The following is a 21,716-nucleotide window of genomic DNA, read 5'->3' on the forward strand; positions in this document are numbered from 1 at the left end:
ACAATCCCACCACACTACCACACAGCCCCACCACACTACCACACACCCCACCACATTACAACACAACCCCACCATACTACCACAAACCCCACCACACTACCACGCAACCCCACCACATTACCACTCACTCCACCACACTACCATACGACCCGACCACACTAACACCCCCCCCCACAACACTACGACACTACCACACCCCCCACCACACTATCACACAACCCCACGACGTTACCACACACCCCACTACACTACCACACATCCCACCACACTACCACATACCCCACCACACTACTGCACACCTCACTACACAACCACGCACCCCACAACATTACCACACACCCCAGAACACTACACACACCCCACCACACTACCACACACCCCACCACACTACCACACATCCCACCACTCTACCATACACCCCACCATACTGCCACACAACCTCATCACACTACCACAAAACACCACCACCACACTACCACACACACCACCACACTACCACACACCCCAACACACTACTACACATCCCCACAACACTATCATACACCCAACCACACTACCACAAACCTCTCTCTACTACCACACACCCCACCACACTACCACACACCAAACCACACTACCCCCCAAACTACCACACAACCCCCCACACACTACCACACACACCCCACCACAATACTACACAACCCCACCTCACTACCACACCCCCACCACACTACCACACTCCCCACCATAATACTACACAACCACACCACACTAAAAAACACCCAACAACACCACCACACACCCCATCACACTACAATACATAACACCACACTACCACACACTCCACCACAATAATGCACAATCCCACCACAATACTACACAACCTAACGACACTACCACACACCCCACCACACTACCACACACTCCATTACACTACCACACAACCCCACCACACTACCATACACCCTACCACCCTAACACACACCCCAGCACACAACTAATCAACCCTACCCCACTATCACACACCCCACCACACTACCACACACCCCACCACACAACCCCACCACACTACCACACACCCCACCTTACTAATACAAACCCCACAACACTATAACACAACCCCACCACACTACCACAAACAACACCACACTACCACACAATCCCACCACACTACCACTCACTCCACCACACTACCATACGACCCGACCACACAAACACACACCCCCCACAACACTACCACACACCCCAAAACACTACCACACACCCCACCACACTACTACATAACCCCACTACATTACCACACAGCCCACCACACACCCTACCACACTACCACACAACCCCACAACACTACCACACATCCCCACCACACTACAACACACCCCACCACACAACAACACAACCCACCACAATACCACACACCCCACCACAATACTACACAACCCCACCACACTACCACACATATGGCATATGCCAGGCTGGCCAGCATACGAACGGCATTCAGAAACTTGTGTAAAGAATCATTCAGAACTTTGTATACCACATATGTCAGGCCAATCCTGGAGTATGCAGCCCCAGCATGGAGTCCATATCTAGTCAAGGATAAGACTACACTGGAAAAGGTTCAAAGGTTTGCCACCAGACTAGTACCCGAGCTGAGAGGTATGAGCTACGAGGAGAGACTACGGGAATTAAACCTCACTTCGCTGGAAGACAGAAGAGTTAGGGGGAACATGATCACCACATTCAAGATTCTGAAGGGAATTGATAGGGTAGATAAAGACAGTCTATTTAACACAAGGGGAACACGCACAAGGGGACACAGGTGGAAACTGAGTGCCCTAATGAGCCACAGAGATATTAGAAAGAACTTTTTTAGTGTCAGAGTGGTTGACAAATGGAATGTATTAGGGGGTGATGTGGTGGAGGCTGACTCCATACACAGTTTCAAATGTAGATATGACAGAGCCCGATAGGCTCAGGAATCTGTATATCTGTTGATTGACGGTTGAGAGGCGGGACCAAAGAACCAGAGCTCAACCCCCGCAAACACAACTAGGTGAGTACACACCCCACCACAATACCACACACCCCACCACACTATCTCCCCCCACGCTACCACACAACCCCCCCCCACACGCTACCATACACACCCCATCACAATACTACACAACCCCACCACACAACCACACCCCCACCACACTACCACACACCCCACCATAATACTACACAACCACATCACACTACCAAACACCCAACAACATCACCACACACCCCACCACACTACCAAACACCCAACAACACCACCACACACCCCACCACACTACCATACATAACACCACACTACCACACACTCCACCACAACACTACACACTAGAAGGGATTAACACCTTTCGTGGAAAGGAGATAAAACCTCTCATAATCCACCTCCCTCTCTTAACTGCTGTAAGCTGAACACCTGACCTCCTAGTAACCCCATCACAAGAGCACACACGTTCTCTCTCTCTCTCTCTCTCTCTCTCTCTCTCTCTCTCTCTCTCTCTCTCTCTCTCTCTCTCTCTCTCTCTCTCTCTCTCTCTCTCTCTCTCTCTCTCTCTCTCTCTCTCTCTCTCTCTCTCTCTCTCTCTCTCTCTCTCTCTCTCTCTCTCTCTCTCTCTCTCTCTTGCTCTCTCTCTCTCTTGCTCTCTCTCTCTCTCTCTCTCTCTCTCTCTCTCTCTCTCTCTCTCTCTCTCTCTCTCTCTCTCTCTCTCTCTCTCTCTCTCTCTCTCTCTCTCTCTCTCTTGCTCTCTCTCTCTCTTGCTCTCTCTCTCTTTTGCTCTCTCTCTCTTGCTCTCTCTCTCTCTTGTTTGCTCTCTCTTGCTCTCTCTCTCTCTTGCTCTCTTGCTCTCTCTCTCTCTCTTGCTCTCAATCTCTCTCTCTCTTGACAAGGGACAAAATGGCAGGAGGTCGCAACAGGGACAAGGAGAGCAGCCAGGGAGATCAAACAAAGGAATTGCTAACCCAAGTTCTGGAGGAATTCAGGAGGGAGATGAATGAAATTAGGATTACAATTAACAATCTGCAAAGTGAGCTAGCATCAGCAAGAGAGGAGATCAAATCTCTCACAGAGAAAAATAAAGAGACCGAGCATCAGATTATCATCCAAAGGGAAGGTGGGAATGTTACATTGGAAGGTAATGCCTCTGTACCTGATACATTTGCGGATATACTGAAAAAGAGCTGAGAATCAATGGACACAGTGAGGGAGGTAGCGATGCAAGCAGCTACGTCACAGGAAGCAGCAAGGTGCACCACTCAACTGCTGGAGAGGAAAAGATCAGTGGTAGTTGTAGGCATCAAAGAACAGGAAGGATCCAACAGGCAAGAATGGAATGGCAAGGATAGAGAGGCAGTACATGGGCTACTGAAGGGGTTACAGATGGAAGGGGCTGTACATAACATAGAGAAGGTTTTCAGGTTGGGCTGGTACAACAAGGACAGAAACCGACTTGTAAAGGTGGTGTTTACAAACGAAACCATGAAGGAGGACATTCTCGAAAGGAAGAGTCGTCTGCAGCATATGGAGGGATATAAAAAAGTATTCCTGCAGAGGGACAGGACGAAGGAGGAGAGAGCCAGGGCAGCAGAGGCAAGGAGGAAGCGCAGGGAGAGAGGAGCAAACCAGGAAATCACAGCCCTCATCACAACAGTCCCAGAGACAAGAGGAGAACCCAAAACCAGCATCCCAGCAACACCAGAGGGGGGGCAACACCACCACCCCCCTCTGCATAGAAACCCTCCCTTCCCCTCACCCTACCTGCCCCCACCCAACCCTCCCTCCCACCCCACCCCATTCTGACCCTGACACCCCTTCCCCATTCCCATCAGGTCCCCCCTCTCACCTTTTTCCCCCCTGTTCCCCCTCCCACCTTTTTCCCCCCTGTCCCCCCTCCCCCTTCATCCCATACCCTCCCTATCCCTCCTCCCCCCTCACTGCGTATCCTCCATGTCCCCCTTACCTCCTTAACCCACACCCTACCTGTCCCCCCTGCAAACCACCTCACAGATCCTCTCACCCACGGAACAGCTTCCCACACCAGCAGAATGCTTGCCAAGAAAGGGACATGAAAATGAACAGAAGAAAGTGAGCTTCAAGGCGATGTACACTAACATAGATGGGATTTCAAATAAAACAAGTGAACTTGGAGAATGGGCACTAGAAGAAAACCCAGACATAATAGCACTCACAGAAACAAAGTTAACGAAAATCATAACAAACGCAGTGTTTCCACAGGGCTACTATGTAGTGAGGAAGGAGAGAGAAGGGAGAGGAGGAGGTGGTGTAGCTCTGCTACTAAGAGAAGGTTGGAGTTTCGAAGAGATGGTAATTCAGAACTTTGAAGGTTTCAGTGACTACATTTCAGGCACCATAGCAACTGGAGGACAGAAAATTATAATAGTAGTCACATATAACCCCCCACCAAATGACAGAAGACCCAGACAGGAATATGATAGAAACAACCTGGCCACCATCAATATAATAGAGAGAGCAGCTTCTGTGGCTAGCAGGAACGGATCCAGACTTCTAATCATTGGAGACTTCAACCATGGGAAGATAGATTGGGGGAACAGAGACCCATATGGAGGCCCAGACACATGGAGAGCTAAGCTGCTGGATGTGGCAACAAGAAACTTTCTAAGTCAACACGTCAAGGGACCGACAAGAATGAGAGGAGGGAATGAACCAGCCTTGCTTGATCTGATATTTACCCTAAATGAGTCGGATATAAGGGAAGTTAAGTTGGAAGCGTCCTTGGGAATGAGTGATCATAGTGTATTGAGCTTTGACTACCTGGTTGAGCTGGGAATTATCACCCCAAAAAAAGAACTGGGAACCAAAGGGCTGGCGTACCGAAAGGGAAACTATGAGGAAATGAATAAATTCCTTTGGGATATACATTGGGACACAGAACTCGGAACTAAGTCCGTACAAGACATGATGGACTATGTCACCCAAAAATGTCAGGAGGCTGTAAGCAGGTTTATCCCAGCCTGACAGGAACAAACATAGAAGCAAAGGAAGAATCCGTGGTTTAATAAGGAATGTATGAGAGCAAAGGAGCAGAACAAAAGGGCATGGAGGAACTTCCGTAATAACAGAACACCAGAAAGTAGAGAGAGATACCAGAGAACCAGGAACGAGTATGTCAGTGTGAGAAGAGCAGCTGAGAAAAGGTATGAAAATTATATAGCTAATAAAGCCAAGACCGAACCAAAGCTACTACACAGTCACATCAGGAGGAAGACAACAGTGAAGGAACAGGTGATGAAACTTAGGGTGGGCGAGGACAGGTACACAGAGAATGACAAAGAGGTGTGAAGAACTCAAGAAAAGGTTCCAGGAGGTCTTTACAATAGAACAGGGAGATGTCGCGGCGCTAGAAGAGGTGGCAGCAAACTAGGTGATCTTGGATAGGTTCGAAATTACAAGAGATGAGGTCAAGAAGCACCTACTGGAGCTGGATGTGAGAAAAGCTGTTGGGCCGGATGGAATCTCGCCATGGGTATTGAAAGAGTGTGCAGGAGCACTTTGCCTACCACTCTCCATAGTGTATAGTAGGTCACTGGAAACGGGGGACCTACCAGAAATATGGAAGACTGCTAATGTAGTACCAATATACAAAAAGGGTGACAGACAAGAGGCACTGAACTACAGGCCAGTGTCCTTAACTTGTATACCATGCAAGGTGATGGAGAAGATTGTGAGAAAAAACCTAGTAACACATCTGGAGAGAAGAGACTTCGTGACAACCCATCAACATGGGTTCAGGGAGGGTAAATCTTGCCTTACAGGATTGATAGAATTCTACGATCAGGCGACAAAGATTAAACAAGAAAGAGAAGGGTGGGCGGACTGCATTTTTTTGGACTGTCAGAAAGCCTTTGACACAGTACCCTATAAAAGGTTGATGCATAAGCTACAGAAACAGGCAGGAGTAACTGGTAGGGCGCTCCAGTGGATAAGGGAGTACCTAAACAATAGGAAGCAGAGAGTTACAGTGAGGGGTGAGACCTCAGACTGGCGTGAAGTCACCAGTGGAGTCCCACAGGGCTCTGTACTTGGACCTATCCTGTTTCTGATATACGTAAATGATCTCCCAGAGGGTATAGACTCATTCCTCTCAATGTTTGCTGACGACGCCAAAATTATGAGAAGGATTAAGACAGAGGAGGACAGTTTGAGGCTTCAAGAAGACCTGGACAAGCTGCAGGAATGGTCGAACAAATGGCTGTTAGAGTTTAATCCAAGCAAATGTAATGTAATGAAGATAGGGGTAGGAAGCAGGAGACCAGATACAAGGTATCACTTGGGAGATGAAATACTTCAAGAGTCCGAGAGAGAGAAAGACCTGGGGGTTGATATGACGCCAGACCTGTCCCCTGATGCTCATATCAAGAGGATAACAGCAGCAGCATATGCCAGGTTGGCTAACATAAGAACGGCCTTTAGAAACTTGTGTAAGGAATCTTTCAGAACATTATATACCACATATGTCAGACCAATCCTGGAGTATGCGGCACCAGCATGGAGTCCATATCTAGTCAAGCATAAGACTAAAATGGAAAAGATTCAAAGGTTTGCCACCAGACTAGTACCCGAGCTGAGAGGTATGAGCTACGAGGAGAGACTACGGGAATTAAACCTCACTTCGTTGGAAGACAAAAGAGTTAGGGGGGACATGATCACCACATTCAAGATCCTCAAGGGAATTGACAGGGTTGATAAAGACAGGCTGTTTAACACAAGGGGCACACGCACTAGGGGACTCAGGTGGAAACTGAGTGCCCAAATGAGCCACAGAGATATTAGAAAGAACTTTTTTAGTGTCAGAGTTGTTGACAAATGGAATGCATTAGGAAGTGATGTGGTGGAGGCTGACTCCATACACAGTTTCAAGTGTAGATATGATAGAGCCCAATAGGCTCAGGAACCTGTACACCTGTTGATTGACAGTTGAGAGGCGGGACCAAAGAGCCAGAGCTCAACCCCCGCAAGCACAACTAGGTGAGTAAACACCCCAGAACACTACACACACCTCACCACACTACCACACAACCCACCACACTACCACACAACCCCACCACACTACCACACACCCTACTACACTAACACACGACCAGACCACACTATCACACACCCCACCACACTGCCACACACCCCACCACACTACCACAAACCCCACCACACTCCCACAATCCCCACCTCACTACCACACAACTCCACCACACTACCACACACCCCACCATACTACCACACATCTCACAACACTACCACACTACCACACACCCAGCCACACTACCACACACCCCACCAGACTACCACACACCTTCACCACAGTACTACTCACCCCACCACGCTACCACACACCCCACCATACCACCACACACCCCACCACACTACTTCACAACCCCACCACACTACCACACACCCCATCTCACTACCACAAACCCCACCACACGACCACACAGCCCCACCACACTAACACACACCCCACCACACTACCACACAACCCCACCACACTACTACACACACCTCGACACTACCACACACCCCACAGCATTACCACACACCCCAGAACACTACACACACCCCACCCACTACCACACACCCCACAACACTACCACACACCCCCACCACACTACCACACACCCCCACCACAATACCACACACCCCATACACTACCACACACCCCACCACACTACACCACAACACTACCACACATCCACACCACACTATAACACACCCCACAACACTACAACACACCACACCACACTACCACACACCCCACCACAATAATACTCACCCCCACCACACTACCACACACCCCTTCACACTACCACACACCCCACCACACTAACAAGCCTGAATGGTCCTCAGGCATACATGCAACTGAAAACTCACACCCCAGAAGTGACTCGAAATCATACTGCCATGAGCACATTGTAACTGGCCTACAGGGCACCTAATCCACTCGACCATCACGACCAGACAAAAGCTGATGGTACCCGATGCTATTTGCCCATCAGCCCACCGGCACTCTGAAAGTAGTCTTGGACATAGTATTTTATCAAATCACCTCTTTCTTTGGGGCACACGTGAGGAACACAAATGCGAACAAGCCTGAATGGTCCCCAGGCATACATGCAACTGAAAACTCACACCCCAGAAGTGACGCGAATGCATACTGAAAGGTGCACATTGCAACTGGTGTATGGGGCACCTAATCCACTTGACCATCACGACCGGACAAAAGCTAATGGTAGCCGAGTCTATTTGCCTATCAACCCGCCGGCGCTCTGATGGTAGTCTTGGGAATAGCATTTTATCAAATCACCTCATTCTTTGGGGCACACATGAGGAACACAAATGCGAACAAGCCTGAATGGTCCCAAGGCATACATGCAACTGAAAATTCACACCCCAGAAGTGACTCGAACCCATACTGACAGGAGCACATTGCAACTGGTGTACAGGGCACCTAATCCAATTGACCATCACGACCGGACAAAACCTAATGGAAGCCGAGGCTATTTGCCCACCAGCCCGCCGGCACTCTGATGGTAGTCTTGGGCATAGTATTTTATCAAATCACCTCATTCTTTGGGGCTCATGTGTCGAACATAAATGTGAACAAGCCTGAATGGTCCCCAGGCATACATGCAACTGAAAACTCACACCCCAGAAGTGACTCGAATGCATACTGACAGGAGCACATTGCAACTGGTGTACAGGGCACCTAATCCACTCGACCATGACGACCGGACAAACACTGATGGTAGCCGAGGCTATTTGCCGATCAGCCCATTGGCATTCTGATGGTAGTCTTGGGCATAGTATTTTATCAAATCACCTCATTCTTTGGGGCATACGTGAGGAACACAAATGCGAACAAACCTGAATGGTCCTCAGGCATACATGCAACCAAAAACTCACACCGCAGATGTTACTCGAACCCATACTTCCATGTGCTTATTGCAACTAGTGTACAGGGCACCTAATCCACTCGACCATCACGACCAGACAAAAGCTGATGGTAGCTGATGCTATTTGCCCATCTGCCCGTTGACACTCTGATGGTAGTCTTGGGCAAAGTATTTTATCAAATCACCTCTTTCTTTGGGGCACACGTGAGGAACACAAATGCGAACAAGCCTGAATGGTCCCCAGGCATATTTGCAACTGAAAACTTACACCCCCAGAAGTGACTCGAACCCATACTGACAGGAGCACATTGCAACTGGTGTACAGGGCACCTAATCCACTCGACCATCACAACCAGACAAAAGATGATATTAGCAAAGGCTATTTGCCCATCAGCCCGCCGGCACTCTGAAAGTTGTCTTGGGCATAGTATTTTATCAAATCACCTCATTCTTTTGGGCACACGTGAGGAACACAAATTCGAACAAGCCTGAATAGTCCCCAGGCATACAAGCAACTGAAAACTCACACCCCAGAAGTGACTCGAACCCATACTGACAGGAGCACATTGCAACTGGTGTACAGGGCATCTCCCAGCAAACACAAATCATATAGAAAACGTTCTTCTATCTCTTCCCATAGGTGTAGGAATGACTTGCATTGAGAATGGTGCAGGAGAGCCTTTGAGAAACTTTTAATCCAAAAATCCAAACACAAAGGTTTTATAATAAATTGCTTTTCTACAACTATTTTGTTCCTAATGTATTACAAATAGTTTTTACATGTTTAAATATAAAATATATGGTGCTTTTTGTAAAATTCATTAATAAATTGTGAATGATATTTAATGGCTGAATGAAACCTTCAAAATACATTTAGTTATTCTATGATCAGAAAAAAGTAGTTTTCCAAATTTTCTAAAAATCGCTCTTTTTAACACAATTTGACTCCTTATGCATTCCACTAAACACTAATATCATGTTTATATATATAATTTATATATTTTTCCCTAAAATAATTGATATAAATTATAAATGTTGCTGGAAAGTGGTGTGAAAGAATCTGAAAACGTTTTGTTGTCTTATATATTGGAGGAGAGCAAGGAGGAAGGAGGAGGAGGAGGGCAAGGAGGAGGAGGGCAAGGAGAAAGGAGGAGGAGGGCTAGGAGGAAGGAGGAATTAGGAGGAGGAGGGTGGAGAAGAAGAGCGAGGAGGAAGGAGGACGAGGAGGAAGGAGGATGGTGAGGAGGAAAGAGGAGGGCGAGGAGGAAGGAGGAGGAGGAGGGCGTGGAGGAAGGAGAGGTGGAATGAGGAGGGCAAGGAGGAAGGAGGAAGAGGGCGAGGAGGAAGGAGGAGGAGGAAGGCGAGGAGTAAGGAACAGAACGAGGAGGAAGGAGAAGGAAGAGGGCTAGGAGGAAGGAGGATGAGGTAGAGGAGGAAGGAGGAAGAGGGGGGAGGGGGAAGGAGGAGGTGCAAGGAGGAGGACCTCGGGGAGGGGGGAACTAAGTGACGGAGGAGAAGAGGAGGGGGGAGAATAGCAGGGGTAGAAGTAGTAGAGGTAAACGGGGGAGGGTGAAGAGGAGGAGTGAGGGAAGGGGGGTGAAAAGGAAGGGGAAGGGGAAGTGGAGGGGGTGAGGATAGGGGGAAGAAGTAAGAGAACGGGGCGGTAAGGAGGGGGAGGGGTAAGAGAAGGGGGGATGGGGAGGACGGCGAAAAGGAGGGGTAACAGACGGGGAAGAGGAGGGGGAGAGAGGAGGTGTAAGAGAAGGGGAAGAGGAGAAGGAGGGGTAAGAGAAGGGGGTAAAGAGGGGGAGGGGTAAAAGAAGGGTGGAGAAGGGGAAGATGAGGAGTATGGGGAAGAGAAGGAGGATGAAAATGAGGAGGAAGGGGAAGAGGGGGAGGGGAAAGAGAAGGGGGATGAGGAGGAATGGGAAGAGGAGGGGGGAAGAAGGGAGGGGGTAAGAGAATGGGGTAGGGGTAAGAGAAGGGGGAAGAGGAGGGGTAAGGGAAGGGGGATGAGGAGTGGGGAGGGGGTAAGAGAAGGGGGGATGTGAAGGAAGGGAAAGAGGAGGGGAAGAGGGGAGGGGTAAGAGAAAGGGAATGAGAAGGAGGAAGGGGAAGAGGAGGGGGGAAGAGGGTAGGAGGGAAGAGAGGAAGGTGGGGAGGAGAAGATGGGGAGGGAGTGTAACAGGATCTGTGTGATTGCTAAGGCATGTGCACTATAGGCCTACAGAGTTGCCATGACGTGTTAGGGCGCTTGATTAAAAAGACATGTCTTGGTAGATGACTATGGTGTGTTCATCTTCATAAAATACAGCAAGACAAATAAAGAGTAAGATCGTAGGGGCCTCGTAGCCTGGTGGATAGCGCGCAGGACTCGTAATTCTGTGGCGCGGGTTCGATTCCCGCACGAGGCAGAAACAAATGGGCAAAGTTTCTTTCACCCTGAATGCCCCTGTTACCTAGCAGTAAATAGGTACCTGGGTGTTAGTCAGCTGTCACGGGCTGCTTCCTGGGGGTGGAGGCCTGGTCGAGGACCGGGCCGCGGGGACACTAAAGCCCCGAAATCATCTCAAGATAACCTCAAGATAATGTTTTACATTAATTTATCTCTGATTTTGCTAATGAATTAAATTAATATTATTAAGTGAACATGCAGGTTGGTGAGGCAGCGACGGATGTCGTGTGGGTCCCACCAGGCGACGGTCAGCTAGTACCCAGCTGACCATCACCAAGGTGGGCCAGTGTTTATACCCGCACGTAGTGACCATCACCCCCTCCCTCTGCTCTACCCCTTCCTTCTCTTACCCCTCCCCCTGCTCTACCCCTTCCTTCTCTTACCCCTCCCCCTGCTCTTCCCCTTCCTTCTCTTACCCCTCCCCCTGCTCTACCCCTTCCTTCTCTTACCCCTCCCCCCTGCTCTTCCCCTTCCTTCTCTTACCTCTCCCCCTGCTCTACCCCGTCCTTCTCTTACCTCTCCCCCTGCTCTTCCCCGTCCTTCTCTTACCTCTCCCCCTGCTCTTCCCCGTCCTTCTCTTACCCCTCCTCCTGCTCTTCCCCTTCCTTCTCTTACCCCTCCCCCTGCCTTCTCTTACCCCTCCCCCTGCTCTTCCCCGTCCTTCTCTTACCCCTCCCCCTGCTCTTCCCCCTTCCTTCTCTTACCCCTCCCCCTGCTCTTCCCCTTCCTTCTCTTACCCCTCCCCTTGCTCTTCCCCTTCCTTCTCTTACCCCTCCCCTTCCTTGTCGTCCCCCTTCTCTTACTCCTCCTCCTCTTCCCCCTCCCTCTCTTACCTGTACTACTCCTACCCCTACTATTCTTCCCCCTCCTCTTCTCCTCCATTATCTAATTCCCCCCTTTCCCCCCCCCCAGACGTCCTGCTCCTTCCCCCCTCCTCCTTTCCTCTCCGCCTTCTTCCTTCTTCCTCTTAGACCTATTCCTTCCTCTTTATCATCCTCCTTCCTCCTCTGCCTCGACCTCCTCCTCCTTCCTCCTTGATCTCCTCCTTCCTCCTCGATCTCCTCCTCCTCGACCTCATCCTTCTACCTGGAATTTTTCCTCCTTCCTCTTTGACCTCTTCCTCCTCGACCTCCTCCTCCGCAACCTTCCTACCCTACCAACTCCTCCTTCCTCTTCGAGCTCCTACTCCTCCTTTCTCCTGGCTCTTCTCCTTAACCTCCTCTTTAACATCCTCCTTCTTCCTTCTCGCCCTCCTCCTCCTTCCTTTTTCCCCTCCTCCTCCTTCTTGCCTTCCTCCTCCTCCTTCCTCCTCGCCCTCCTATTCCTTCCTTCTCGCTCTCCTCCTTCTTCTTCCTCGCCCTCTTCCTCCTTCCTCCTCGACCTCCTCTTCCTTCCTTCTCGCCCTCCTCCTCCTCGGTCTCCTCTTTCCTCCTTCCTCCTCACTCTCCTCCTCCTTCCTCCTCGCCCTCCTCCTTCCTCCTCGACCTCCTATTCCTTCGTTCTCGCCCTCCTCCTCCTTCCTCCTCTCCCTACTCCTCCTCCTTCCTCCTCTGCCTCGACATCCTCCTCCTCCTTCCTCCTCGACCTCATCCTCTTACCTGGAATTCTTCCTCCTCGACCTCTTCCTCCTTACCCTCCTGCTCGCCCTCCTCCTCCTCCTTCCTCCTCGACCTCTTCCTAAGAATATGAGTAAAAATGATGAATTAACCTTTATTATGACCCTGTTTCATTTTACTAAATGTAGAAATATACTTTTATATTTCTACATTTATATAAATAACAGCAATAAAAAACTACGATTATGAAACATTTAAGTTTGCCACAAGGTTTCAAATGTTTTTTAGCCAACGTTTCATGCAATAAGTTTTAGAAACTTATTTACATCCACACAAAATTACGCATCTAATGCGTGAAAACAAACGTTGCCCATACTTTCCAACACTTTCCAGATACGTTGTGGCAACCTAAAATTGTTTCCTAGGTATATAATTGATATATGTAGGCGGGCACCCGTACAGGGGTGGGATATATGCGGACGGGCACCCGTACAGGGGTGGGATATATGAGGGCAGACTTCCGTAAAGGGGTGGGATATATGAGGGCGGGCACCCGTACAAGGGTGGGATATATGCGGGCGGGCACCCGTACAGGGGTTGGATATATGAGGACGGGCACCCGTACAGGGGTGGGATATATAAGGGCGGGCACCCGTACAAGGGTAGGATATATGAGGGCGGGCACCCGTACAGGGGTGGGATATATGAGGGCGGGCACCCGTACAGGGGTGGGATATATGAGGGCGGGCACCTGTACAGGGGTGGGATATATGAGGGCGGGCACCCGTACAAGGGTGGGATATATGAGGGCGGGCACCCGTACAGGGGTGGGATATATGAGGGCGGGCACCCGTACAAGGGTGGGATATATGAGGGCGGGCACCCGTACAGGGGTGGGATATATGAGGGCAGGCACCCGTACAAGGGTGGGATATATGAGGGCGGGCACCCGTACAGGGGTGGGATATATGAGGGCGGGCACCCGTACAGGGGTGGGATATATGAGGGCAGGCACACGTACAAGGGTGGGATATATGAGGGCGGGCACCCGTACAGGGGTGGGATATATGAGGGCGGGCACCCGTACAGGGGTGGGATATATGAGGGCAGGCACACGTACAAGGGTGGGATATATGAGGGCGGGCACCCGTACAGAGGTGGGATATATGAGGCCGGCGGGCACCCGTACAGGGGTGGGATATATGAGGGCAGGCACACGTACAAGGGTGGGATATATGAGGGCGGGCACCCGTACAGGGGTGGGATATATGAGGGCGGGCACCCTTCCACGCCCAGATATACGCATAAAAATATATGTAGAAAATCCATTTATTAATGTATTGAAGTGAAAGTTTCACGACTGAGATGCCAAATGGAGTGAGATTTGATTGGAATATCTCAGAATTTTTTTACTTTGACGAAAATTTTTCATTTCTCTGTCTATGAGGAAATATTCCTCAGACCATCTATATGTACATCTTTTTATCTATCATCTTATGAATCTATATTTTCATCTAACATTATCCATCTATGTCTCAATCTTTCCATCCAACTACCTATCCATCGATCTGAGCATCAAAATGAGCCTCTACCTGTCCATCTATCTATCCTTCTCTGTATCTAACATTTGAATCAATTATCTATCGAACCATCCATAAATCAATACATTCATTTGTCTATCATCTATCTGTTCATCTTTCCGTCCTTTTATCCATCTAGCAATCCATCTACACATCCATTTATTCAACCATATATTCATCAAACTATACATCAATTCATTTATCTGTGCATCAATACATTTATCTGTGCATCAATCCATTTATCTGTGCATCAATCCATGTATCTATCTATCTGTCTATCAATATCATATCCATGTATATGTATATTAATGCAAGAATAATCACAAAAACACATAATGTCTGTGTTTCCTTATTAAAGTGGTCAAACACAAAAACGTTTTGAATATTTGTTTAATTTTCCATGTGGATACTAATCCATCTATATCTATGTATACCTATCTATCCATTCATGTATGCATCATTCTATTACACACAGATATCACAACAGCGTGAGGAATCAAATGAACAAATCCACAAGGGCCGTGACGAGGACTCGAACCTGCGTCCGAGAGCATCCCAGACGCTGCTTTTATCGACTGAGCTGCGACATGGAAGAGAAATGAAACCAGAAGTTCTACTGAACTTACTTCGATCCTGCAGCCTCTCCGAGACACATACCAGGGTTTTACACAACTTCCCCCATGCACTCGAGGTATGTCAATAGGCCGTTCTCACTCTTCACCCTTACTTCATTACACACAGAAATCACAGAAACCAGAAGTTCAGTAGAACTTCTGGTTTCAATTCTCTTCCATGTCGTAGCTCAGTCGATAAGGCAGCGTCTGGGATGCTCTCAGACGCAGGTTCGAATCCCCGTCACGGTTCTTGTGGATTTGTGCATCATTCTATCTATCTATCCATCATTTCATCCGCCTATCCATCTGTATAAAAATAAATCTAACCATCTCCCTATTTATCCATCCACCTACTCATCTTTGTATGCATCTTTCTATCTAACCATCAATCCATCCATCTATCTATTCATCTATTAATCCATCCATCAATTTATATATTTATCCATCAATCCATCCATCTACTCATATGTATATTTATCTATGCCTACAGCTATCTATCAATAGATTTGTCCTTAAATATATCTATTTATCCATTGATGGACAGATATATCCATTTCTTTATGCACACATTTATCTGTTCTCTGTCTCTCTCTCTTTGTCTTCTGTTGACCAGACCACACACTAGAAGCTGAAGGGACGACGACGTTTTGGTCCGTCCTGGACCATTCTCAAGTGGATTTGTCTTCTGTCTCTGCATCTCTTTTTCTCTGTCTGTCTGCCTCTGTCTCTGTATTGATATCTTTCTAATAAAATCTCTATATCTTTCTCTTATGCAATAATTATTTTCTAATGTGTGGGTGATCACCTGTGAGGGGAACTTAAGGGTGTTAAATACTAAAAGGAAAATAGTTACCCCTTGCTCTGGTAAGGAACTTTTGGCTTGAGAAACCTTTAAAGCTATGGAAGAATCATCTGTTTTATGTAGTATGTGGCAATTTTTTTACGGAAAGAAATGTCTGTTAATTTTCCCGAGAACAGTAAATAATGCTTCATATTACTATAAGGAAAAAAATACTTTGAGCGTTTGTTTTGAAATTATTTTGCTTCGTAGATGGAATACAGTACCAAAAGTCTGTGTCGGGGTGAGAATGTGACCAAGGCATGCTGTTACCTTTTGAATTCTGGCGACCCCGACAACCCAGTGTCCATCCTGTACACCGAACCATTCCCTCTGCCAAGTTCGGCTAGGTTGGTCCCAACCGTGTGGCCTCCAACCACCAACACTTACAATAACATTTTAATTTTAATCTGTATTTCATGTGAATAATGTCACAATAAATATTGAACATGTATTGATTCCTAGATACCCCGGGGAGTTTGGCAGCTTTTATGCTATATATTGTACCAAGAGAATACCCGATGTTGCCTGGGTCTATCTGTCTCCTAACCGTCATATTGATCTATCTATCCACCTATCTCTATTTATCTCTCCATTAATATATATATATATATATATATATATATATATATATATATATATATATATATATATATATATATATATATATATATATATATATATATATATATATATATATATATATATATATATATATATATATATATATGTGTGTGTATATCACGAAAATAAACACGTGATTAAAAATGTGACAATGTCAGACCACGGAGGAAAAATGAAACAGGAATTTCCTTAAGTACTTTCGTATATTAATACATCTTCAGAAGGAGAAGGAGTCTCCTTCTGAAGATGTATTAATATACGAAAGTACTTAAGAAAATTCCTGTTTCATTTTTCCTCCGTGGTCTGACATTGTCATATATATATATATATATATATATATATATATATATATATATATATATATATATATATATATATATATATATATATATATATATATATGTCGTACCTAGTAGCCAGAACTCACTTTTTGGCCTACTATTCAAGGCCCGATTTGCCTAATAAGCCAAGTTTTCCTTAATTAATATATTTTTTCTAATTTTTTTCTTATGAAATGATAAAGCTACCTATTTCATTATGTATGAGGTCAATTTTATTTTATTGGAGTTAAAATTAACGTAGATATATGACCGAACCTAACCAACCCTACCTAACCTAACCTAACCTATCTTTATAGGTTAGGTTTGGTTAGGTAGCCGAAAAAGTTAGGTTAGGTCAGGTTAGGTAGGTTAGGTAGTCGAAAAACAATTAATTCATGAAAACTTGGCTTATTAGGCAAATCGGGCCTTGCATAGTAGGCTGAGAAGTGCGTTCTGGCTACTAGGTACGACATATATATATATATATATATATATATATATATATATATATATATATATATATATATATATATATATATATATATATATATATATATATATATATAAATATATATATATATATATATATATATATATATATATATTTATATATATATATGTATATATATATATATATATATATATATATATATATATATATATATATAAATATATATATATATATATATATATATATATATATATATATATATATATATTTATATATATATATATATATATATATATATATCTATATATATATATATATATATATATATATATATATATATATATGTCGTACCTAATAGCCAGAACGCACTTCTCAGCCTACTATTCAAGGCCCGATTTGCCTAATAAGCCAAGTTTTCATGAATTAATGTTTTTTCGTCTACCTAACCTACCTAACCTAACCTAACCTAGCTTTTTTTGGCTACCTAACCTAACCTTACCTATAAATATAGGTTAGGTTAGGTTAGGTAGGGTTGGTTAGGTTCGGTCATATATCTACGTTAATTTTAACTCCAATAACATAAAATTGACCTCATACATAGAGAAAAGGGTTGCTTTATCATTTCATAAGAAAAAAAATATAGTAAATATATTAATTCAGGAAAACTTGGCTTATTAGGCAAATCGGGCCTTGAATAGTAGGCTGAGAAGTGAGTTCTGGCTACTAGGTACGACATATATATATATATATATATATATATATATATATATATATATATATATATATATATATATATATATATATATATATATGACAATGTCAGACCACGGAGGAAAAATGAAACAGGAATTTTCTTAAGTACTTTAAGTTAAGTTTCTTAAGTAATATATATATATATATATATATATATATATATATATATATATATATATATATATATATATGTCGTACCTAGTAGCCAGAACGCACTTCTCAGCCTACTATGCAAGGCCCAATTTGCCTAATAAGCCAAGTTTTCATGAATTAATGTTTTTTCGACTACCTAACATACCTAACCTAACCTAACCTAACTTTTTCTGCTACCTAACCTAACCTAACCTATAAAGATAGGTTAGGTTAGGTTAGGTAGTATTGGTTAGGTTCGGTCATATATCTATGTTAATTTTAACTCCAATAAAAAAAAATTGACCTCATAGATAATGAAATTTGTAGCTTTATCATTTCATAAGAAAAAAATTTGAGAAACTATATTAATTCAGGAAAAATTGACTTATTAGGCGAATCGGGCCTTGCATATTAGGCTGAGAAGTGCGTTCTGGCTACTAGGTACGACATATATATATATATATATATATATATATATATGTCGTACCTAGTAGCCAGAACTCACTTCTCAGCCTACTATGCAAGGCCTGATTTGCCTAATAAGCCTAGTTTTCATGAATTAATGTTTTTTCGACAACCTAACCTACCTAACCTAACCTAACCTAACGTTTTTTGCTACCTAACCTAACCTAACCTATAAAGATAGGTTAGGTTAGGTTAGGTAAGGTTGGTTAGGTTCGGTCATATATCTACGTTAATTTTAACTGCAATAAAAAAAAATTGACCTCATACATAATGAAATGGGTAGCTTTATCATTTCATAAGAAAAAAATTAGAGAAAATATATTAATTCAGTAAAACTTGGCTTATTAGGCAAATCGGGCCTCGCATAGTAGGCTGAGAAGTATGTTCTGGCTACTAGGTACGACATATATATATATATATATATATATATATATATATATATATATATATATATATATATATATGTATATGTCGTACCTAGTAGCAAGAACGCACTTCTCAGCCTACTATGCAAGGCCCGATTTGCCTAATAAGCCAAGTTTTAATGATTAAATATTTTTCGACTACTTAACCTAACTTTTTGGGCTACCTAACCTAACCTAACCTATAAAGATAGGTTAGGTTAGGTTAGGTAGGGTTGGTTAGGTTCGGTCATATATCTATGTTAATTTTAACTCCAATAAAAAAATTGACCTCATACACAATAAAATGGGTAGCTTTATCATTTCATAAGAAAAAAATTAGAGAAAATATATTAATTCAGGAAAACTTGGCTTATTAGGCAAATCGGGCCTTGCATATTAGGCTGAGAAGTGCATTCTGGCTACTAGGTACGACGTATATCTATATATATATATATATATATATATATATATATATATATATATATATATATATATATATATATATATATATATATATATATATATATATATACTCCACCAGCTACCAATCCATCCATTTATCCATCTACTTCTATCAATCCATTTAGCAATATATCCATCTATCAGTTCTTCTATCTCGGTATATCTATCAATCTATCTCGACCTATTAATCAATCGATCTGCCAAACTATTTATCAATCTATCTGTTAAATTTTATATCCATCCATCTAATAAAGAATCTTTCCATTTATCCTTCCATCAACACATCTCGCCATCCACATAACCACCTATTTGTCCATCTATCAATCTTTTAGTCTATCCACACGTCCATTAATCCATCTACACACTCGTCTGTCTATTTATCTATTCCCTTATCTATCTATCAATCTGTCCCGTTATCCATCCGTCTATCCATTTAACTATCTATCTATCTATTTATATAGATACACATCTATCAATTCATCTACACATTTATCCATTCATCTACACATAAAATCGTAAATTTTCCATCTATCCATTCACACTCTGAATGTCCATCTCTCTTTCCATCAATCCATCTTTCTATAAATGTAATTTGTGTCCATCCATCAGTGTAACCATCTATCAATTTATCTATCCATCTAGTTTTGTTTTCATCTTTTCACCTAACATTCTAACAATCTATATCTCTGCCAATGCATCTATTACTTTTATTTATATACCTTTCTATCCACTTATCCATATTGCTTGCAATCCAACTAGCTTTCTACCAATCTATTTATGCCCCCACTCATCTTTCTATTCATCTCTCCATCCAATTATCTTTCCAACGATCTATTTGTCAATCCAACCATCTGCCTATCCATCCATTTATCTATCTACTCATCTGTCTACCCCTATATTCATCCATCTATCTATCCACCTACTCATCAGTGTATCCATCTATCCATTCCTCTATCAATCTATCAATCTATCCATCTATCTATCCACCTATCTATCAATCAATCTATCTGCTGTCCGTCTCTGTCTCATCTTTAGCTGTGTCTGTCAGTCTCTCTCTTTCTGGGTCCCTATCTCTGTCTTTCTCTCTTTATGTCTTTATGTCTATCAGTCTGTCTGCCTGTATTTCTAGCTGTCTGTCTCTCACTCTCTCTCTCTCTCTGATTAACAAAATAATTGTCTATGTGTGGTGGTCAGCAGTGCGAGGAGTTCAGTGGTGTGAACTACAAAAAGAATAGTTACCCCTTACTCTGATAAAGAACGGAGGAGAGGAGAAACCTTTGATGCACTGGAAAAATTATTGACAACAAGAAAATCTGTTAATTTTCCTAAATTCAGTGAAAAATCGCTCATCTTACCTAAATGCTTTTCTATAAAGTTTTGAAAATACATAGCTGTGTAGCCGTCCGACACGGCCAAAATCGTCGTGGAAGGGTCTGAATGTGGCACTGACACACTGTTCCTTTTTAAGTCTTAAGACCTCAACTAGCCTATGTTCATCCCGTTCCCCAGACCATCCACTCTGCCAAATTGCGTGAGGCTTGCCCCTAACAGTGTGGCCTCCAAATTTTAACAGACGAAGGTTCTCTCCTATAGCATGTAATAGAGGGATAACCCGGCGTTGCCCGGGTCTGTTTGTGCGTGTCTCTCATCTGTCAATCTCTATATCCCGCTATTTATCTCTATTTGTCTATCAATTCATCTATCAATCCATCCATCTGTCTAGCTATCCATTTTTCTCTACATCTATATGTTGGTCAATCTATTGACCAACATAACATATTGACCATCTGCAACAATCTTACCAACATATTGACCATCTGCAACACTCTTACCAACATATTGACCATCTGCAACACTCTTACCAACATATTGACCATCTGCAACACTCTTACCAACATATTGACCATCTGCAACACTCTTACCAACATATTGACCATCTGCAACACTCCTACCAACATATTGACCATCTGCAACACTCTTACCAACATATTGACCATCTGCAACACTCTTACCAACATATTGACCATCTGCAACACTCTTACCAACATATTGACCATCTGCAACACTCTTACCAACATATTGACCATCTGCAACACTCTTACCAACATATTGACCATCTGCA

General features: G+C 44.1%; 1 protein-coding gene across 1 annotated transcript in view; it reads right to left on the minus strand.

Annotated features, from left to right (window-relative positions):
* Positions 1-21,716, minus strand: part of LOC138358187 (uncharacterized) — a 65,327-nt gene that overhangs the window by 16,089 nt on the left and 27,522 nt on the right. Inside the window, exon 7 of the mRNA XM_069315689.1 lies at positions 21,577-21,711. Within this exon, the coding sequence (XP_069171790.1) occupies positions 21,577-21,711 (135 nt within the window). The remainder of the gene's footprint in view (positions 1-21,576; positions 21,712-21,716) is intronic.

Source organism: Procambarus clarkii, chromosome 82 (genome assembly GCF_040958095.1).
Source record: "Procambarus clarkii isolate CNS0578487 chromosome 82, FALCON_Pclarkii_2.0, whole genome shotgun sequence".
Lineage (NCBI taxonomy): Eukaryota > Metazoa > Arthropoda > Malacostraca > Decapoda > Cambaridae > Procambarus > Procambarus clarkii.